Source organism: Anomaloglossus baeobatrachus, chromosome 9 (genome assembly GCF_048569485.1).
Source record: "Anomaloglossus baeobatrachus isolate aAnoBae1 chromosome 9, aAnoBae1.hap1, whole genome shotgun sequence".
NCBI classification, from domain to species: domain Eukaryota; kingdom Metazoa; phylum Chordata; class Amphibia; order Anura; family Aromobatidae; genus Anomaloglossus; species Anomaloglossus baeobatrachus.
Genome location: NC_134361.1, coordinates 60,130,251 through 60,153,898, shown reverse-complemented (window position 1 = coordinate 60,153,898; position 23,648 = coordinate 60,130,251). Strand labels below are relative to the sequence as shown.

General features: G+C 42.7%; 1 protein-coding gene across 2 annotated transcripts in view; it reads left to right on the top strand.

Moving 5' to 3' along the window:
• The window catches only part of MOSPD1 (motile sperm domain containing 1), a 108,880-nt gene that overhangs the window by 41,736 nt on the left and 43,496 nt on the right, over window positions 1–23,648 (top strand). For both annotated transcript variants that reach the window (XM_075323741.1, XM_075323740.1), the window contains exon 3: window positions 15,553–15,807. In XM_075323741.1, the coding sequence (XP_075179856.1) occupies window positions 15,654–15,807 (154 nt within the window). In that variant the 5' untranslated portion in view covers window positions 15,553–15,653. The remainder of the gene's footprint in view (window positions 1–15,552; window positions 15,808–23,648) is intronic.

Below are 23,648 nucleotides of genomic sequence, written 5' to 3'. Positions count from 1 at the left end.
CAGAAGGAAGTTGCCTAATAACTAAGCACACCTTATATAGGGTGTTGATGTCATTACACCGCACCCCTCCTCATTACAGAGATGCACATCACCTGATTTACTTAATTACTAGTTGGCTCTCAGCCTATAGAGCTTGGAGTAGGACAACATGTATAAAAAGTATCATGTGATCAAAATACTCATTTGCCTAATAATTCTGCACACAGTGTATTATTCGGTCAGTGTGTGATCTGTGTGACACCCGTGCTACCGAAGAAAACAGACATGTCACCGTGTGGAGCACACGGAGAAGCACCTGCTCCACATGGACACAGTGTCAATATCAAAACACAGACATTGATTTTAATGGGTCTACGTGTGTCCGTGTCTCTCTAGTACCTGTGAAAATGGACCTCACACTTACCGGAAACACGCACGTGTGAAAGAGGCCTTGCAAATACTGATGGATCCTGACCTCTGAATAAGGTCTAAAATTGGGAATCTCAAATATGTCTTGTCAGACCTGGCTCTAATTTTTCGGGTATGTGCGCACGTTGTGTTTTTTCATGCGTTTACACTGCGTTTTGCACTGCAGCGTAAACACATGCGTCCTGAGTCCCCAGCACAATCTATGAAGTTTGTGCAAATTCCATCCGCACGTTGCGTTTCAGAACGCAGCGTTTCAGCTGCTGCCAAAATGCTGCGTTCTAAAAAGCAATATGTCACTTATTTTGTGCGCTTTGGATGTTTTTCCCACTCTGTCCATGGCAGAGCAAGCATCCAGAACGCATGAATTCCGCAAGAATTCAGCATGGCACAATGCTTTCAAAACGCAGCTTTTCGGCTGCATTTTGAAACGCATATGCAGTGACTTAAACGCTGCGGAATAGAACGCAACGTGCGCACATACCCTTACTCTAGTTTGTCAGCTGCTCAGCATTTTTGATTCCCAGATTTAGGCTGCATGCGCACGCTGCAGTTTTTTCTGCATACAAACTGCCACCAAAACTGCACCTTGTCAGAGAGAGCCTGGAAATGTAAAAAAAATTGCTTGTACTGTAGGTGCATTTTTGATGCGTTTTCGGTGCATTTTTGATGCATTTTTAATGCATTTTTTTAGACAAAAATGCATGAAAAACACATAAAAAACGCACCAAATTGACAGCATGCGTTTTTGATTCGTTTTTTTGTGACAAATGTTGACAAAAATGCTAGAAGAATGAACATGCTGCATCTTTTTTTGTCACAAACTTTTGACAAAAAAAAACCCGCTGACAAATAACTGCAAGATGCACATAGCAAATCTGAATTCTCATAGACTTTGCTGGTAAGTCAAATGTCAGAAAGTTCTGACAACAAAACTGCACCAAAAAACGCGACAAAAACACAGCATGCGCATGTAGCCTTATACACCCATCACAGTCATGTGGTGTTTTTTTTCTGCAGTATAGTCAGGCCTGCATCATAGACAGTTAGGTTCAGAAATATTTGGACAGTGACACAAGTTTTGTTATTTTAGCTGTTTACAAAAACATGTTCAGAAATACAATTATATATATAATATGGGCTGAAAGTGCACACTCCCAGCTGCAATATGAGAGTTTTCACATCCAAATCGGAGAAAGGGTTTAGGAATCATAGCTCTGTAATGCATAGCCTCCTCTTTTTCAAGGGAGCAAAAGTAAAAGGACAAGGGACTCTAAGGGCTGCAATTAACTCTGAAGGCGTCTCCCTCGTTAACCTGTAATCAATGAAGTAGTTAAAAGGTCTGGGGTTGATTACAGGTGTGTGGTTTTGCATTTGGAAGCTGTTGCTGTGACCAGACAACATGCGGTCTAAGGAACTCTCAATTGAGGTGAAGCAGAACATCCTGAGGCTGAAAAAAAAAGAAAAAATCCATCAGAGAGATAGCAGACATGCTTGGAGTAGCAAAATCAACAGTCGGGTACATTCTGAGAAAAAAGGAATTGACTGGTGAGCTTGGGAACTCAAAAAGGCCTGGGCGTCCACGGATGACAACAGTGGTGGATGATCGCCGCATACTTTCTTTGATGAAGAAGAACCCGTTCACAACATCAACTGAAGTCCAGAACACTCTCAGTGAAGTAGGTGTATCTGTCTCTAAGTCAACAGTAAAGAGAAGACTCCATGAAAGTAAATACAAAGGGTTCACATCTAGATGCAAACCATTCATCAATTCCAAAAATAGACAGGCCAGAGTTAAATTTGCTGAAAAACACCTCATGAAGCCAGCTCAGTTCTGGAAAAGTATTCTATGGACAGATGAGACCAAGATCAACCTGTACCAGAATGATGGGAAGAAAAAAGTTTGGAGAAGAAAGGGAACGGCACATGATCCAAGTCACACCACATCCTCTGTAAAACATGGTGGAGGCAACGTGATGGCATGGGCATGCATGGCTTTCAATGGCACTGGGTCACTTGTGTTTATTGATGACATAACAGCAGACAAGAGTAGCCGGATGAATTCTGAAGTGTACCGGGATATAATTTCAGCCCAGATTCAGCCAAATGCCACAAAGTTGATTGGACGGCGCTTCATAGTACAGATGGACAATGACCCCAAGCATACAGCCAAAGCTACCCAGGAGTTCATGAGTGCAAAAAAGTGGAACATTCTGCAATGGCCAAGTCAATCACCAGATCTTAACCCAATTGAGCATGCATTTCACTTGCTCAAATCCAGACTTAAGACGGAAAGACCCACAAACAAGCAAGACCTGAAGGCTGCGGCTGTAAAGGCCTGGCAAAGCATTAAGAAGGAGGAAACCCAGCGTTTGGTGATGTCCATGGGTTACAGACTTAAGGCAGTGATTGCCTCCAAAGGATTCGCAACAAAATATTGAAAATAAATTTTTTTTTTGGGTTTGGTTTATTTGTCCAATTACTTTTGACCTCCTAAAATGTGGAGTGTTTGTAAAGAAATGTGTACAATTCCTACAATTTCTATCAGATATTTTTGTTCAAACCTTCAAATTAAACGTTACAATCTGCACTTGAATTCTGTTGTAGAGGTTTCATTTCAAATCCAATGTGGTGGCATGCAGAGCCCAACTCGCGAAAATTGTGTCACTGTCCAAATATTTCTGGACCTAACTGTAGCTGTAACATGGTCACGTTTTACGGTACGCGTTGTGCCATGCTGGGTATTTTATGTTATCTATTGTTAGCTGACATTCTGAGTCTTGTAGTTTTAAAGTAGGTAGTTCAGGATTAGGAAGACATATTTGCTTTCTTCCCCCAAGATCGGGTTCAGACGGCCGTAATAACATTCGGGCCAGGTGTGACCAGGAATTGCGGATGTCACTGGCTTCATTAGCAGCTCGGTGTGATGCTGAGCAATCATAAGCCGGCAGCAATACTCAGAGGAAAAAAGTACACGGCTCCACCATAGTTATGACTTAAAAAAATTAACATGCCAATTACTTTGATTTCTAATATCTACGCAACGGAATGGCGAAATTAAAAAAAATAAAAGTTTTATTCCGCTCTGCAGCCATATTGTGTGTCCAGGTGAACATGAAACATTTGGTGAAAAGTCCTTTTTAGGCTGGACTCACACGAACGTATTAAAAAACGGTCCCATTCTCGTTTGCGAGAGTCGGACGAATTTTTCTCACTTGTCATCAGTGTGCTCTCAGTGTGCTGTCCGTGTGCAATCCGTTTTTTTCTCAGCAGCTATTAGTCATTTACAGTCAATAACATTAACATTTACAGTGTTCTATGCTACATGCTAGAATTGTATTCATAAAAACGGATGTCACTAGGATTACGGTTACGATTACTAGGTGTTACGTCCGTTTTTTTCTCGCACCCATAGACTTGTGTTGGCAAGTCAGAGACGTTTTACGTATGAATACGCAGCATGCTGCCGCTTTTCTCGCATCCAGAATCTGGATGCGAGAAAAGCTGACCAACAGCTCGTACTCATAGAATAACATTGGTCCGAGTGTAATGCGAGAATTTTTCGCATTGCTCTCGTCCGATTTTCACGGTCGTGTGAGCGTACGTACCCTTAAAGAGAGAATAATGTGCAGCATGGAGGTGCCATATGGTCGCCCACAGAGTATATATGCATCCGTAATGGAACACTGTACAAATGTATATACTGCCATACAAGCAGCTAACTCGTAGCTCTGCTCTGTGATTGATGCCTTAAATAAACATGATCTTAAGGGGAATCTGTGAGAAAGATTTTACCTCCATAACTAGTTCTATGTGTATGTAGCTCTTTCAAAGACAAGTCCAGCAATATCTTTACATGGCCAGTTCCTTTTTTAGTTACTGAGAAATCAGGGTTTAAGTTGATATGCAAATGAGGCTGTGTAACACTCACCCCCTGGGATGAGGCGGCGAGCAGGGATAGTGGACCCACTGGACCACAGGGGGAATCCAGGCTTAACCTTTAGTGGGAGGGGCTTAACTAAGCACCCGCCATGAGGCAGAACGCCAGGTGCCACTCCCAGGGCAGTGACCCTGACTGTGGTAGCTGAGTGGTAGAGGGTAACAGCAGGACAGGGAGAACAGCAACAATCAGGGCAGCACAAGGGGCACAGTTTGGACGAGGAACTGGCAGGGCAGGTACCAGTGGATATGGCTCATCAGGCACAGGTCATCAGGTGCACCAGGTGTGAGCCATAGCAGGGTGGTGCAGGTACAAAGGGCGTGGACCTCAGCAGGATGGTGCAGGCACAATGGGCGGGGACCGCAGCAGGATGGTGCAGGCACAATGGGCGTGGACCACAGCAGGATGATGCAGGCACAATGGGCGGGTACTATAGAACGATGGTGCGTGCACAACGGGCGTGGACCTCAGCAGGATGGTGCCGGCACAATGGGTGTGGACCGCAGCAGGGTGATGCTGGCACAGCAAGAACTCAGGACGTTAGGTTGAATTTACAAACAAGACTTTATTCACAAAACACAGCAGGCTTCAGATACACAAACAGGAACCCAGTAGAGCAGAACTGGTTACAAGCAGCACTGTTGCTTTTGGTTTGTAGACCAGAGCACACAGACAGGACCCAATACAGGTACTAGGCAAGAACCTAATATGGTGCTCTAACCCCTCCCAACTGGAGAGGGAGCCTTAAGTAGTTGGTGCCTCCTGAGGATAGCCTGGGGACACTTTAGCAGGGCGCACAAAGCTCGCTATAAAGGGATAGGAAGTGTGCATCTGCGCCCCCTAGACTTGAGACCAGGAAACCCCACACAACATGTGCAGGGCCTAGGCAGGAGCTGAAGGCCACGTACACGTAGGCATCCACGGGGGGGGGGGGCGAGCCAGGGATTCCACTACACGTGCAATGAAGAGACACAGAGAACCATGCGACACGTAGGTGGCCTCGGGTGGGACCAGTTGAGGACCACGGAACACGAGGATGGTCATGCAGGTAAGAGGAGAGAGCAGAAGCCGACACTCACATGGGCATCCACGGGGGAACGAGCCGGGGACTACACATGGACGGCAGAGAAGAGGGGAGAGATATGGCATTAGGACGCGGAGGAGCACCATAGGGGAGCCTGTGCTACAGGCTGTAGAGCTATTTGTAGATCTGAAGCCTCTGTCTCTCCAGCTCTATTCTCCGCCCAGCACCACCCCCTCCTGCTTGACTAACAGACTCTATGCTCTGTAAAGGAGCAGTCAGGTCAAGTAGGAGGAGGCAGTGCTGGGCAGGGAGTAGATCTAGAGTGCCAGAGGCTTCAGATCTACTATAGCAATTTACATATCAATTCAAACTCTGATTTCTTGGTAATGGAAAAACGGACTGGCCATGTACAGGTAATGCTGAGTAGTGTTTGATAAAGCTTCCCTTTAAAGAGTAACTGTTGTTTTCCTTTTCATTGAATAACCCAGTAGTACAACTTTGTAATACATTTTATCAGAAAAAAATGCTTCTATATGTTCCTGGACTGAATGTTCACTCTGAATTCACAGAAAAATCTGTATTCAGTGAAGACAGATTTTCCCATTACTGAGATAGGAGGGGACAGTTTGGTTCACATAAGAGTCTATGGAGAGGGTGTTACTACATCCAGACTCACATTCTGCTTCGTCAGATACAGTTCTCCATGAAACTTTTTGAGCACCAACTGTCACCACCTATATCCGTTGACTGAATACAGATTTTAACTGTGAATTTAAAATTTGGAGAATTATAAATCAATCCAGGAGGAGAAAGAGGCACATTTCTAGAATAAGATATATGACAAAGTTTCTAATAATTTATGAAAAAATAAAGAATAAAACATCAGTTACCCTTTAAGTGTATGTGTCGTGTACTTTTTCCATGATTAGATATGGAAGTTCTTGTTGTTATACTGGTTACGCAGGCAGCATAACATTAAAGTGCCTCCCCCATGGGCACATTGTTTACATCTGTCAGACTCATGCAGCAAGAACTTTGTGTTTCCACTTCGTCATACTGGTTATTTATTTTGCTGGTACGTAGCTAGTCATTAACATTATCGAGAGGACGAGTCACGGCAGCTCTCCTGTGTTGCACTTTATCAGGCTGTCGTCAGGGGTTGTGACCAGAGAGCCATATAATTTCAGGAACACGCAGTCACTGATTAAATGAGTGCATTAGCATAAGCCATAGAGATCTTTGTAATAAAATTTGGGTCATTTTACAATTCATCTAGAACCTACAGCAAACTTGAAATAAACTTTACATTTATGAAGACATATGGGATATTTATGGTCTGAGACCCCAGCAATGCACAAAAAGACTAATCTGCATCTTTATTGAATCATATTGAGGTCATAAATAAATCTAAAATGGACTTTGTTTATCGCTATTTGTTCAAGTGCACCAATCACCAGGATTTTGCTATATAAGCTAAAGCCAGTGCTATACTGGCACTTTCAGGATGATTCTATACATACCTTTAGTGATCAATTCGGATGTATAGGTTTTGAAACACAAGCAAGTAAAGTTTTTAAAATGAGCAGCTTTTTGAGTGGCAGCAGCTGCCGATCAGATGATAGCTGGGGTGGGTATTCATAGTTATTCCTGCCTGTCTGCCCTCTCCCTATCTGTTATTTATGCTAATTCTATTATAGAATCATTTTACTGACTAGAAGGACCTGTGCTGATGTCATACCCATGTGACTAGAAGGGGCGGGGCCTCAGCCAACAGAAAAATAATGTTGCTTTCTGGTATCAGCTATGTTGGCTGAGGCCCTGCTCCTTCTGGTCACATGGTTATGACATCAGCACAGGTCCTTCTAGTCACTTAGTAAAACGATTCTATAATAGAATTAGCATAAAAGACGGGGAGGACGGACAGGCAGGGGACGGGAAGAATACCCACCCCAGCTATCAACCGATCGACAGCTGCTGCCACTCAAAAAGCTGCTCATTTTACAAGCTTTACTTGCTTGTGTTTCAAAACCTATACATCCTAGATGACCACTAAAGGTATATATAGAATCAGCCTGATAGTGCTGGTATAGCACTGGCTTTAGCTTATGCAGTATAGGAAAATCCTGGGGATTGGTCCTCTTTAAATGTGTCGTTAAATGTACATATAGATTTCACATCATTCAATGTACATTATTGCACTTCTTACAAGGACATAAGACAAGTGTGTTGTTATTTTTGTTTTCAGCCGATGTAACATAGATTAGTCATTTATGCTGTGCTAAACGTCAGCCAGAAATACAACTCCCATCATTGACGTGTGCAAAATGAAACAGCTGCTTAGCTGTAATGTTTGCTGATATGTTTCAACTATTGTCAGTGCACCACGAGGCGTGCCCACGGTCACTTATGTGAAAAATTAGGTTTATCATAACATGCCACAGATATTTATTTTCTACTTTGCTGTTACAGGTATATATTACCCTCGCTTTAAAGGGTCTGTTCACTGCTAGACAACCCATTCTTTAGTACTGAAGGGTCCAACATAAAATAAAAATGACACATACTCACTTCCCAGACTGGCACCACGCATGTGACGTCAATGATGTTTATTTTTACCCGGAATTTTAACAGTTTAAATAATTTTATCATTTGTAGAACAGACTTTTTTTGAACATGATGATACCAAATATGTTTATTTTTTTACATTTTTTTTATTTCTTTATTTTTGAAGGCAAACGGGGAGACTTTTATTTTTATTTTTTATAGCCACTGTAAGGATATGTGCCCATGATCAAGACCTGCTGTGTCCTGGACACAGCGGTATTCGCTGGGGGCCGCGCACACACAGTGGGCATGGGATTTCTAGAAATCCCATCCATTCTGCTTGTACTGTACAACGCAGCGTTTTGGACACAGTGAAAACACGCTACATCCAAAACGCTGCAATCACAGATCGTGGGCACGCACCATAAGGGACTAAAATCTAAGATTGCTCAATCACTTCTATTGTATTGCAGTATATAGTGATTTTGTGTTTCTCCTATGAAGCGCAGTCTGTGGGCTGAGATTGCAGCCATGGGGGCATGGATCACATGGTAATCCATAAGCCAATCACATTGAAATGATTAGACTGCTGAGATAGACGTAAACACCGATCACAGTGGTTAAAGGGCTATTACCATTTCCAAGATCCTATCACAATATGTAGTATGTTTATTAAAAATGATAATAATATTAGTAAATAACTCCAAATAGAAATGTAGTATAGTTCTCTTGATTAGCAATGTCTCTTACCTCATATGCAGGGCATTGCAGCTTAGGTATCCATGGTTACGACCACAGCAACTGTCACTATATGAGTAGTCGTAACCATGGATACCTAAGCTGCAATGCCCTTCACATGATGTAAAACACTGTCATGCCGTCTCTACAGCTAGAGAATTGTGACAGGATCTGGGCCAGAGTCTTTCTTTGCCATCTGAGACTCCTCACATTAAATGTATTCCCTTTCCTTTGGTGCTGAATGGGTTAATGTCAGTTTTGTTTTCCATCAGCTTGTGATTTCTGGCCTCAGGGGCTTCTGGTTGCTGACCACTCCCTTCCAATATATATGGTTACATCTCCAAGTAGAGGGCGCCGGTTATTCTGAATCTATTCTGTAGCTAGGCATGGAGGTGGAAGGAGCTGCTGGAGCGCTTGTTGCTGTGAAGCGGTATAGACTGCAATCCTGGTGCCTGACAGCAGCCGTGAGATTGGCCTTTATCCTTTTGTTGTTTCCCTTGTCTGTTATACCTTTCCTTCATGTTGTATTAGTGCAGCGTTGAAACTAGTGATCCTTTCCTCCCAGCTCACTAGCCAGGGTTATTACAGGGACTCTCAGGATCTCAGGTTTCCTGTTTGGCGACAGGTGCGGAACCTGTATAGGGACTGGCTAGGAGTACAGGGTGAAGCTGCACTCCTTCTCCATAGCACCAGGGCCCACCGTTGTTTAAGAGTCCCCGGTGTACCACTTTGTTGTTGGTTTACCCCTTGTTGTTGTATGTCTAGTTCCATGCCGGACCTTCCCCAAGTCTGTGTGTGACAGAGACATGGCTATATCAGGAGAACTATACTACATTTCTAATTAGATTTATTTGCTAATATTATTATTATTACTCCTACTACATATTGGGATAGGATCTTGGAGATGGGAGTACCCCTTTAAAGGCAGATGCTGGCTATGTTACTGGACTGGCATCTGCTTCTTGTGCCGCAGGCTGAGCTCCTGAGCCAGCATTATAGTTTATTTAGCACCCTATGATGATAATGTATGTCATAGGATGTTTATGGGTTAAAGGCTGCCTGTAGACATGGAGAAAAATATTTTTTAGCCTTCAGTTAATCCAATTCCACTAAGTTACAAATTGCAATCTTTATTCATTTCAGACCCCAGATATGCAGTTTGCAGCCTGATCCAAGTCTCAGATTATAATCTTTTAGGAGCATCTCTTCCTGTAATATAGGCTGGATTTGAGCTCTGTTTGTATTTAGGGTGCTGCTCTCTTCACTTGCTTTAATGTATTAACATATACAATAATGTACTTATTTTCTCTATATGCTTTCCTCCTTGATCAAAGCCTGTTTGTTCTACCCTCTATAAGACTGCACATGCTTTCTCTCCTCTCCACTACAGATCTGTGTACATATTACCCCTCCTGCTATCTCTAACACTGAGAGAAGTGTCGGGGAGCAGAGACAGTCCTGCAGGAGCTCTGATAGATTTGGATAAGTTTTACAGATCGCTCACCCATATAAAGGAGTTACAGACATCTTGCGGCAGCAAAATGTTAGAAATTGTTCAATGAAGACTATTTAGAAAGTTGCTTAAGTTTACATTTATGAAGCAACTGAACAATAAAAAAATTGTATGCAGAAATGTCCGTTGCCTTTAATTACTATCTATCATAGTGGTGGAGTTTAGCATCTAGAGCTGTTCCCACCATGGAGAATTTCTTGTGCCAGAAATGTTGGTTCTGAACTATACAGTGTGTCCACCCATATCCTGTCCACTGTCATTAACTTGAGAACGGCGGCAGCTATAGGCATAGAAGTGGTGTCTAGGTATAGTAAAGTAGTCATGCGCTATGCAATGAAACCACCCATAGCGCCACCTGGTGGAAAACAACGGAGTTAGCATTTTTATCTCAAAAACGGAACGAGATAGAGAAAAAAAGTGGATTACAAAGTTGTAGGGCATCATCAATTCAATACGAATCGACACCTTGCATACAGAAATGGTATGATTAGAACGTGTAAAACTCACAAGGCTGTGGACGTGAAGCGATACCTCATGGAGACCTTCCTACAAGTCATTGGGTATGTTGGCTGCGTGGAGTGGCCTCCACGCTCACCTCACCTGACCCCATTGGACTTCTTTCTGTGAGGTCACATCAAACATCAGGTGTATGCGACCCCTCCACCTACATTGCAGGACCGACGACGACGTATTAGAGATGCTTGTGCAAATGTGTCTCCTACCATATTGCACAACGTGCAGCAAGATACAGTATGCTGTCCAGAGTCCAGATGTGCATTGCAGCTGACGGTGGCCACTTTGAGCATCAAAGTTAAATGAGCGCCATATGCGTGACCAGCATTCAGTGTTTTGAGGGGTCATGGGTTTCATATCATAGCATTTCTGTATGCAAGGTGTAGATTCGTATTGAATTGATGATGCCCTACAATTTTTTAATTCACTTTTTTTCTCTATCTCGTTCTGTTTGAGAAAAAAATGCTAACTCTGTTGTTTTCCACCAGGTGGCGCTATAGGAGGTTTCATTGCATAGCGCATGGATACTTTACTACACCTAGACACCACTTCTATGCCTATAGCTGCCGCCGTTCTCAAGTTAATGGCAGTGGACAGGATATGGGTGGACACACTGTATAATATAGAGCCCTTTATGTGAAAATCCCAATTAACTCCCTAATCTACAACCCTCCCATTGAAAATCTTTAGAGTAGAAAATAAGTATAAATAATTTAATATTCACTGTTTCCATTGTACTTTAAACTGAATATATCCTCAATATTTCTTTTGCTAATTAAAACAGATGGTGAGTCTTACATTGCCGACTGTGTATATAGGTTTTACCTGTTGGTAATGATAATAATAGGACTTCTGATCTCTACAAAACAAAAAAAGACATAATAAAAGACAGACTAAAAAGTGTAAAATTTTGGGATTTTTTTTTTTTAGGGGCCTTAAGGTGAATGTTTCTCTTTGCAGAATGTAAAAATGCTCCTTTGGGAATTTAAATGTACAATTAGGCTATGTGCGCACGTTGCGTAAATTCATGCAGTTACGCTGCGCTTTGCAGCGCAGCGTAACTGCATGCGTCCTGCGTCCCCTGCACAGTCTATGGAGATTGTGCAGGGGCCGTGCGCACGTGGCGTCTCAGAGCGCAGCGCTTCGGCTACTGCCGAAGCGCTGCGCAAAAAGAAGTGACATGTCACTTCTTTCCTGCGCTTTGCCGGCAGCTCCTGCTCTGTCTATGGGAGGAGCTGCAGGCAGAGCGCATGGAATCGGCGCTCACTACGGACATTTCTGCAGCGATCTAAAGCGCACATGTGCTCTTCAGATCGCTGCAGAAATTTCTGCAGGGCTAGTACGCAACGTGCGCACATAGCCTTAGCGTTTTGAGAGAAGACATCAAATGTAGCGCCACCTATTGGGTGCACAATCTTAAAAGTCAAAATTGGCATGGTCTTGGTACTCTCAATAAAGGAGAATCTTTCCTCCCTTAGTCCCCCAATCGGAGACCTTTCACCCAGCCAAACCACTTATCCTGTTTTGCACTAATGAGGGGCAAACACCTCAAAACACGTGTCTGCAAATGGACTGTCTGGTTTGTTTTGTGTATCTTACGTCATGTGTCAAGGCTCGTTATATTGACTTTTAGGATTGCTACATCCAATAGGTGACACTAAACTTCTAGTCGTCTTCTTCTCAGAACACACCAACAAGCACATATATCCGAGCACACTTATGCCAACAAGCATACATATCCGAGCATACACGCCAACAAGCACATATATCCGAGCACACACATGCCAACAAGCATACATATCCGAGCATACACGCCAACAAGCACATATATCCGAGCACACTTATGCCAACAAGCATACATATCCGAGCATACACGCCAACAAGCACATATATCCGAGCACACTTATGCCAACAAGCATACATAACCGAGCATACACGCCAACAAGCACATATATCCGAGCACACACATGCCAACAAGCACATATATCCGAGCACACACATGCCAACAAGCACATATATCCGAGCACACACATGCCAACAAGCATACATATCCGAGCATACACGCCAACAAGCACATATATCCGAGCACACACATGCCAACAAGCGTACATATCCGAGCATACACGCCAACAAGCACATATATCCGAGCACACACATGCCAACAAGCATACATATCCGAGCATACACGCCAACAAGCACATATATCCGAGCACACTTATGCCAACAAGCATACACATCCGAGCATACACGCCAACAAGCACATATATCCGAGCACACACATGCCAACAAGCACAAATATCCGAGCACACACATGCCAACAAGCATACGTATTCAAGCACACACATGCCATAAGCTTACATATCTGAGCAGACACATGCCAAAATATACACATGTCCAAGCACACACATGCTGACAAGCACACATATTCATAGAATCTTGGAATGGTAGCGTTGGAAGGGACCTCAAGGGCCATCGGGTCCAACCCCGTCAAAGTACAGGCTTTCCAAAATCATCCCAGCTATATGTTTATCCAGTTTCCGCTTGAAGATTTCCATTGATGGGGAGCTCACCACCTCCCGTAATAGCCTGTTCCACTCCATTCAGCACACACACGCCAACAAGCACACATATCCAAGCACACAGATGCTAACAAGCGTGCATATCTGAGCACACACATGCCAACAAGTGCGCACGCATATCCGAGCACACACATGCCAAAAAGCGAACATATCCAATCACACACATGCCAACAAGCACACATATCCGAGCACACACGCCAACAAGCATACGTATCCAAGCACACACATGCCAACAAGCACACATATCCAAGCACACACATGCCAACAAGCACACATATCCGAGTGAACACATGCCAACAAGCACACATATCCGAGCACACACATGCCAACAAGCACACATATCCAAGCACACACATGCCAACAAGCACACATATCCAAGCACACACATGCCAACAAGCACACACATGCCAACAAGCACACACATGCCAACAAGCACCCTTATCTGAGCACACGCATGCCAGCAAGCACACATATCCAAGCGCACACATATCCAAGAACACATGCTGAAAAGCGCACATATCCGAGCACACACATGCCAACAAGTGTGCATATCTGAGCGCACACATGCCAACAAGCACACATATCCAAGCACACATGCCAACAAGCACGCATGTATAAGCAGACACATGCCAACAAGTGTGCATATCAGAGCACACACTTGCCAACAAGCACACATATCCAAGCACACACATGCCAACAAGCACGCACGTCCGAGCACACACATGCCAACAAGCACGCATGTCTGAGCACACACATGCCAACAAGCATACAGATCCGAGCACACATGCCAACAAGCGTAACTTAAAAATGTACAATTGCAACATTTTATTATTTTCTCTGCATATCCTGGTCTGTCTACAATTCTCCAAGCGTCAACAGTACTTTTTTTTGTCTGTTTATTTATTTTTAACCTGGAAAGTCCAAAACGTCTGTACTGATTAATCTTAGTGTGGCTTTATAGCTTTTGGAGCTGTTTTTTGGTACAGATCTTTGAAATGCAAGAGGATTAAATAAGACCTCTCTCCATTTCACCAGGTCTACAGCAGGCAGCTCTTATTTTATTATCAATTTACTCAATTATTCTTTTTTTTTCCTATCTGCCATTCAGTTCCAGAGATATGAGCTTTTTTTATTTTATGCTCATTTTTATGATCTTTAGCAAGGAGGCGTGAGTCAGGATTGTCAGGGGCGTGTCTTTAGGCTATTCTGTATAATTACACTGAGAGCCACACCCCCTTGACAATGCCCATATAAAAGTAGACCTAAATAAGGAGGTCCATATCTCTGGATCTGTATGGAGGATTTATTAAAAAACAAACAAACAAAAAATTGAATTCTCGTGGGAATAAGATAAAAGCAAAAATCGGACAACTTTGACCTGGGGAACAATCCTCTTTACATTATAAAATTCTGTCACCACTAGGGGGAGCTTAGGAGCTCACTCATAACTCATTGGTCTAAATCAGTGTTTCCCAAACTCCAGTCCTCATGGCCCCTTACAGGCCTAAGTGTTTCAGGCCTATACTGCCCTCATATGAGGAAGGGCAGCATGTTCCTGAAACGCGTAGGTCTATCTTTTATATATATTTTAACACGTTCCAATAAAGTTATAGTTTTATAAGATGATTCCTCTCCTCCTACCCATTGCGGAAGTTGGATTATTCTACCTGCTGTAGACAAATACAGCAAAAATGCAGCATAAAACAGCTTTTTTGCTGCCAAGAGAACAGGTTTTGCTGCAGAAAAAAAAGCAGCTAAAGCGCAACATGTGAACAAAGGATTATAGTGACAGATATCACCTCTATGTAGAGTAGATGACCTCGGATTGGATATAATTATATATATATATATTCATTTATATAGCGCTGTTAATTCCACAGCGCTTTACATACATTGGCAATACTGTCCCCATTGGGGCTCACAACCTAGATTGTCCCTATGAGTATGTTGTGGGAGGAAACCGGAGTACCCGGAGGAAACCCACGCAAACACGGGGAGAACATACAAACTCCTTGCAGATGGTGTCCTTGGTGGGATTTGAACCCTGGACACCAACGCTACAAGACTGCAGTGCTAACCACTGAGCCACCATACAGTGCTAACCACTGAGCCACCATACAGTGCTAACCACTGAGCCACCGTGCAATAAGAAAGCTTCCTGATATTACACAATACAGTTACTTATTCTGCACCGAGCACATTAGAGCTGGTATAGAGTTGCTACAAGGACGGTCTGTCTGTTGTCAGCGCTGAGAGCTGGATGGCGGTATTATTAATGCTCTTCTTCCTCCTGCAGATCTGACAGCATGCACTAGAGGTCTTCCAAGCACCAAAAAAACAAGACTCGAAAGTCCTGGAGACAAAAGGAGCTGGGGAGGAAATACAGACAGTGTGCCAATGCAGCAACATAAACGGCAGCCAGAGCTAGTGGAAGGAAACCTTCCCGTGTTTGTCTTTCCAACTGAACTAATATTTTACGCTGATGATCAGACGACTCATAAGCAGGTGTTAACTTTGTATAACCCCTATGAATTTGCCTTAAAATTTAAAGGTAAGTTGCATTACAGTTGAAATGTTTTTATTATTTTTTATTTCCTTCTGTAACTTTCTCCCAGTTTAGCATAATAATGTGACTAGCATAGGAGGAAAAAAAGGATTACAGTCACCAAGTATTGATATAAAACATATATGATTGATTTTAAATGCTGATTTTCAGGGAAATTAATATATACAGTAGTGACCAAAAGTTTGGACACACCTTCTCATCTCTAGAACAACTATTAAGAGGAGACTTTGTGCAGCAGGCCTTCATGGTAAAATAGCTGCTAGGAAACCCCTGCTAAGGACAGGCAACAAGCAGAAGAGACTTGTTTGGGCTAAAGAACACAAGGAATGGACATTAGACCAGTGGAGATCTGTGCTTTGGTCTGATGAGTCCAAATTTGAGATCTTTGGATCCAACCACCGTGTCTTTGTAGAAAAGGTGAACGGATGGACTCTACATGGCTGGTTCCCACCGTGAAGCATGGAGGAGGAGGTGTGATGGTGTGGGGGGGCTTTGCTGGTGACACTGTTGGGGATTTATTAAAAATTGAAGGCATACAGAGCCAGCATGGCTACCACAGCATCTTGCAGCGGCATGCTATTCCATCCGGTTTGCGTTTAGTTGGACCATCATTTATTTTTCAATAGGACAATGACCCCAAACACACCTCCAGGCTGTGTAAGGGCTATTTGACTAAGAAGGAGAGTGATGAGGTGCTACGCCAGATGACCTGGTCTCCACAGTCACCAGACCTAAACCCAATCGAGATGGTTTGGGGTGAGCTGGACCGCAGAGTGAAGGCAAAAGGGTCAACAAGTGCCAAGAATCTCTGGGAACTCCTTCAAGACTGTTGGAAAACCATTTCCGGTGACTACTTCTTGAAGCTCATCAAGAGAATGCCAGGAGTGTACAAAGCAGTAATCAAAGCAAAAGGTGGCTACTTTGAAGAACCTAGAAAATAAGACATATTTTCAGTTGTTTCACACTTTAAGTATTTAATTCCATTCCAATTTTAGAGTCATGAAAATAAAGAAAACTCTTTGAATAAGAAGGTGTGTCCAAACAATTGGTCTGTACTGTATATATACACACACACATATATATATATATATATATTACACATATATATTTGTATATATATGTGTGTATATATATATATATATATATATATATATACACAGACCAAATGTTTGGACACACCTTCTCTTTCAAAGAGTTTTCTTTATTTTCATGACTCTAAAAATTGTAGATTCACATTGAAGACATCAAAACTATGAATGAAAACATGTGGAATGAAATACTTAAAAAAGTGTGAAACGACTGAAAATATGTCTTATATTCTAGGTTCTTCAGTAGCCACCTTTTGCTTTGATTACTGCTTTGCACACTCTTGGCATTCTCTTGATGAGCTTCAAGAGGTAGTCACCGGAAATGGTTTTCCAACAGTCTTGAAGGAGTTCCCAGAGATGCTTAGCACTTGTTGGCCCTTTTGCCTTCACTCTGCGGTCCAGCTCACCCCCAAACCATCTCGATTGGGTTCAGGTCTGGTGACTGTGGAGGCCAGGTCATCTGGCGTAGCACCCCATCACTCTCCTTCTTAGTCAAATAGCCCTTACACAGCCTGGAGGTGTGTTTGGGGTCATTGTCCTATTGAAAAATAAATGATGGTCCAACTAAACGCAAACCGGATGGAATAGCACGCCGCTGCAAGATGCTGTGGTAGGCATGCTGGTTCTGTATGCCTTCAATTTTGAATAAATCTCCAACAGTGTCACCAGCAAAGCCCCCCCACACCATCACACCACCTCCTCCATGCTTCACGGTGGGAACCAGCCATGTACAGTCCATCCGTTCACCTTTTCTACAAAGACACGGTGGTTGGATCCAAAGATCTCAAATTTGGAGTCATCAGACCAAAGCACAGATTTCCAATGGTCTAATGTCCATTCCTTGTGTTCTTTAGCCCAAACAAGTCTCTTCTGCTATATACAGTGCCTACAAGTAGTCTTCAACCCCCTGCAGATTTAGCAGGTTTGATAAGATGCAAATAAGTTAGAGCCTGCAAACTTCAAACAAGAGCAGGATTTATTAACAGATGCATAAATCTTACAAACCAACAAGTTATGTTGTTCAGTTAAATTTTAATAAATTTTCAACATAAAAGTGTGGGTCAATTATTATTCAACCCCTAGGTTTAATATTTTGTGGAATAACCCTTGTTTGCAATTACAGCTAATAATTGTCTTTTATAAGACCTGATCAAGCCGGCACAGGTCTCTGGAGTGATCTTGGCCCACTCCTCCATGCAGATCTTCTCCAAGTTATCTAGGTTCTTTGGGTGTCTCATGTGGACTTTAATCTTGAGCTCCTTCCACAAGTTTTCAATTGGGTTAAGGTCAGGAGACTGACTAGGCCACTGCAACACCTTGATTTTTTTCCCTCTTGAACCAGGCCTTGGTTTTCTTGGCTGTGTGCTTTGGGTCGTTGTCTTGTTGGAAGATGAAATGACGACCCATCTTAAGATCCTTGATGGAGGAGCGGAGGTTCTTGGCCAAAATCTCCAGGTAGGCCGTGCTATCCATCTTCCCATGGATGCGGACCAGATGGCCAGGCCCCTTGGCTGAGAAACAGCCCCACAGCATGATGCTGCCACCACCATGCTTGACTGTAGGGATGGTATTCTTGGGGTCGTATGCAGTGCCATCCAGTCTCCAAACGTCACATGTCTGGTTGGCACCAAAGATCTCGATCTTGGTCTCATCAGACCAGAGAACCTTGAACCAGTCTGTCTCAGAGTCCTCCAAGTGATCATGAGCAAACTGTAGACGAGCCTTGACATGACGCTTTGAAAGTAAAGGTACTTTACGGGCTCGTCTGGAACATAGACCATTGCGGTGGAGTACGTTACTTATGGTATTGACTGAAACCAATGTCCCCACTGCCATGAGATCTTCCCGGAGCTCCTTCCTTGTTGTCCTTGGGTTAGCCTTGACTCTTCGGACAAGCCTGACCTCGGCACGGGTGGAAACTTTCAAAGGCTGTCCAGGCCGTGGAAGGCTAACAGTAGTTCCATAAGCCTTGCACTTCCGGATGATGCTCCCAACAGTGGAGACAGGTAGGCCCAACTCCTTGGAAAGGGTTTTGTACCCCTTGCCAGCCTTGTGACCCTCCACGATCTTGTCTCTGATGGCCTTGGAATGCTCCTTTGTCTTTCCCATGTTGACCAAGTATGAGTGCTGTTCACAAGTTTGGGGAGGGTCTTAATTAGTCAGAAAAGGCTGGAAAGAGAGATAATTAATCCAAACATGTGAAGCTCATTGTTCTTTGTGCCTGAAATACTTCTTAATACTTTAGGGGAACCAAACAGAATTCTGGTGGTTTGAGGGGTTGAATAATAAATGACCCTCTGAATAAACTTTTCACAATTTAAAAAAAAAAAATAAAAAAAGAAATAACATTATTTTTTGCTGCATTTCACACTTCCAGGCTGATCTACAGTCCAAATGTCACAATGCCAAGTTAATGCCGAATGTGTAAACCTGCTAAATCTGCAGGGGGTTGAATACTACTTGTAGGCACTGTATATACTTTAACTTTATCCCTCCCGGCAGCCTGCGACTTTCAGTCATAGAGGTGTGGCTGGCTCGGTTTCAGTAACCGCTGATTACAAAATGAGTAGTAGCTATCAGTCAGTGCCGGGCACGGTTACAGCCGCCACTCTTTATATATACTGAATGTTAACTGAAATTGCCACACCGCGTTTCAATGACTCAAAGCAGGAAGCAGCCAGGAGGGATAAAGATCATTTCCTCCCTGCAGCGAGGCACACAACGTCAGAACTCTATCTGCGGATTATCTCCATATCTGCAGGTTAATAGCATTTTTTTTTACTTGACAGCTTCCCTTTATTGGAAATTCTAGAGAAGATCCTACTTTAAAACTCAGTATTAAAAAAAAAGTTTAAAACATTCTAAGGCTGTGTCCGCACTTTCCGTTTCCACCTGGGTTTCAGGTGCTTTTTAGGTCCGTTTTGAACTGCAGCGTTTTCATGCCAAAATGCATGCTTTTTGATTTTCCAGCAAAGTCTATGGAAAATGGGGATTTCTTGTCCGCACTTTGCGTTTCCAAACGCAGCGTTTAATTTGCATAATTTGTGGCAAAAACTCTGCGTTCAAAGAGGCAGCATGTCAATTGTTTTTGCCATTTGGGCTGCGTTTTGCTAACATTGATGTCAATGAGAAGTAGCAAAAAGCAAGAAACATCAAAATTCCAGCGTTTTACCTGCTTTTTAGCTGCAGAAACACTGCGCTTTGGACTTACAAAACGCATGATTTTATGACTTCAAAATAATGGAATATGTCCCTTTACACACACACACATAGTCCGACAATTAAAATAAAGAAAATTATTTATTTGTTGTTAATTTTGGCAAAAATAGTATAAAACCGCTATAATTTCATTAAATATAACTATTTTCATTATGATTTAAATAATTATGTCTTTTCCTTTTTTTTCCCCTTCTTTCATAGTGTTTGAATGTTAAAACTTTATTTTGTTGTGTCTTTGTGTTCAAAACGCATCTGACTTTAAGCAATGAAAAAGCAAGTAAACGCTAAAAACGCAGCTAAAACGCGGTAAATACGCACGCGTATTTACCGCGTTTTGTTGGTCAAAAGCAACTTTGGCAAAAGCAATTTCTGCCAAAATATGCGTTTTGAACTGCAACTACCTCGACGCAAAGTGCGCACATAGCCTAAAAATAAACTTATTGATTTTCATTATAAATTGCTCCAGTTATTCACATGGTGCTGTGCTTTGTTTTACATTTTTTTTATTATACAAAAAAAAAAAAAAACATGCCAATTCTTTTTGTACATTTTAGTGTGTAAAATGTCCTATATTGGCAATTATTATAAGCAGGAAAAATTGATACAGTAGGGAAAAAATAAATCCAGTTCTTGACCTTATGGCCGTATGATAAATTTGCGCAGAAATATATTTTAATAAGATTTGCAATTTACTAAAATATGGAAATCCTACTTTACCAGTTTGGGTATTATTTATAGGGCATAATACTTTTCATGCCAATGACTTATCTTAATTTGAAATTTTAAGACATTTAGTAAGAAACTACAGAGCGTCCCATGTGAATTCTGCAAATTCCTGTCAAACCTCTCCGGTACAAGTAAAGGGCATGTTCATTACCTGCACTGAAATGTCAAGGAGCCTTTTTACAGGAACAGTAAATGTTAGCTATGCAGCCTGTAAAAGTGCAATGTAGAAAATGAGCTCTGACTATCATTTATACATAAGGCTTAAGTCCATTAGTGAAGAAACAAAGAACTACCATAATTAAAAAAAAAACTTTTGAAAAAATCTATAAAAAATTACCGTATATGTCTTAAAGTTAAGAAGAAAGTAAAGAAATAACAAAAAAAGCAAATATATATATATTATATATATATACATATATATATAGGTATCCCAAGTGTAAAAAAAATGAATGGAGCATTTAAACAACACAATGGTATTTTAGTGTTCCCTTTATTTTTTTGAGATTATATATATATATATATATATATATATATATATATATATATATATAAAATGTGTGTGTATATATATATATATATATATATATATTTATATATTTATATTTTATATATATATATATATATATATATATATATATATATATATATATATATATACACCGTATATTTCGCCTTATAAGACGCACCTGATTATAAGACGCACCCCCAAATTTGGTGAAGGAATAGAGAATTATTTAATAAATGGGGTCCGTCTTATAATGCCAGTGTCCGTCTAACAAATCATATAGGGTATATGTCCCTCTTAGCCCCCCTATCCTAAAATTAGCCCCCTTAATCTGGAAATGGACACCTTATGTTGAATATAGCCCCCTTGTGCTGGCATACATCCCCCAGTGATGCCACATGTCCCCTATTGCTGGCACACGTCCCCTATGGCTGGCACTCAGCCCCTGTGGCTGGCACACGGCCCTGTGGCTGATACACGGCCCCCTGTGGCTGACACACGGCCCCCAGTGATGCCACATGTGGGGACATGGCTGGCACACGGCCCCTATGGCTGGCACACAGCCCCCTGTGGCTGGCACCCGGCCCCCTGTGGCTGGAACACAGCCCGCAGTGATGCCACATGTCCCCTATTGCTGGCACACGGCCCCTATGGCTGGCACATGGCCCACTGTGGCTGGCAAACATCACCCTGTGTTAGATATCGCCCTCAGGCTGCTGCTTTTAGTAAAATAAAGTCTTTCCTTACCTTCTCCAGCACTGTCCTCCCTGGCGTCTCCCTCCGTGTGGTTGAGCTCCTCCTGTCTCCTGCACTTCCTACTTCCTGGTTCTTAGTGCCGGTCATGTGATCGGCACAGCAGAGTGATATCTTTGCATGCCTGATCACAGCAGCAGGAGGGAGACCGGGGAGAGCTGGAGGAGGCAAGGAAAGAGTATTTTATTTTACTATGGGCAGCAGCATGGGGGCCATATCTAACACAGGGGGGCATGTGCGATCAAAGGGAAACACAGGCAGATATAATATGCGCCGCTCCCCCAGCCCATCGCAGCGGTGCGGTTTCAGCACCACGGTGATGGACAGCGGCTGTGCATATTATATGAGCGGGAGCAGGAGATCTTCCGCTGTAGCCTTCCCCAGCTCACCAGCCTCTACCAGCCTCCCTCAGCCCCCAGCACAGCTCCAGAGCGGCCCCCATCTCCCCTGGACCCTGCAGTATATAATCCGTATATTCGGATTATAAGACGCACCCCCTACTTTCCCCCAAGATTTGGGGGAACAAAAGTGTGTCTTATAAAGCGAAAAATACGGTGTGCGTGTGTGTATATATATTATATAAATATGTATATATATATATATATAGTCATGGACAAAAGTTTTGAGAATGACACCAAAATTATATTTTCACATGATCTGTTGCCCTCTGGTTTTTAATTGTGTTTGTCTGATGTTTACATATCACATACAGAAATATAATTGCAATCATATTATGAGTACCAAAAGGTTATATTGACAGAATGAGTTAATGCAGCAAGTCAATATTTGCAGTGTTGACCCTTCTTCTTCAGGACCTCTGCACTTCTCCCTGGCATGCTCTCAATCAACTTCTGGACCAAATCCTGACTGATAGCTGTCCATTCTTGCATAAGCAATGCTTGCATTTTGCCAGAATTTGTTGGTTTTTGTTTGTCCACCCGTCTCTTGATGATTGCCCACAAGTTCTCAATGGGATTAAGATCTGGGGAGTTTCCAGGCCATGGACCCAAAATCTCTATGTTTTGTTCCATGAGCCATTTAGTGATCACCTTTGCTTTATGGCAAGGTGCTCCATCATGCTGGAAAAGGCATTGTTGGGTGCCAAACTGCTCTTGGACAGTTGGGAGACGTTGCTCTTGGAGGCCATTCTGGTACCATTCTTTATTCATGCCTGTGTTTTTAGGCAAGACTGTGAGTGGTGCGATTCCCTTGGCTGAGAAGCAACCCCACACATGAATCGTTTCAGGATGCTTAACAGTTGGCATGAGACAAGACTGGTGGTAGCGCTCACCTCTTCTTCTCCTAATAAGCTGTTTTCCAGATGTTCCAAACAATCGAAAAGGGGATTCATCTGAGAAAATGACTTTACCCCAGTCCTCAGCAGTCCACTCCCTGTACCTTTTGCAGAATATCAGTCGGTCCCTGATGTTTTTTCTGGAGAGAAGTGGCTTCTTTGCTGCCCTCCTTGAAACCAGGCCTTGCTCAAGCAGTCTCCGCCTCACAGTGCGTGCAGAAGCACTCACACCAGCCTGCTG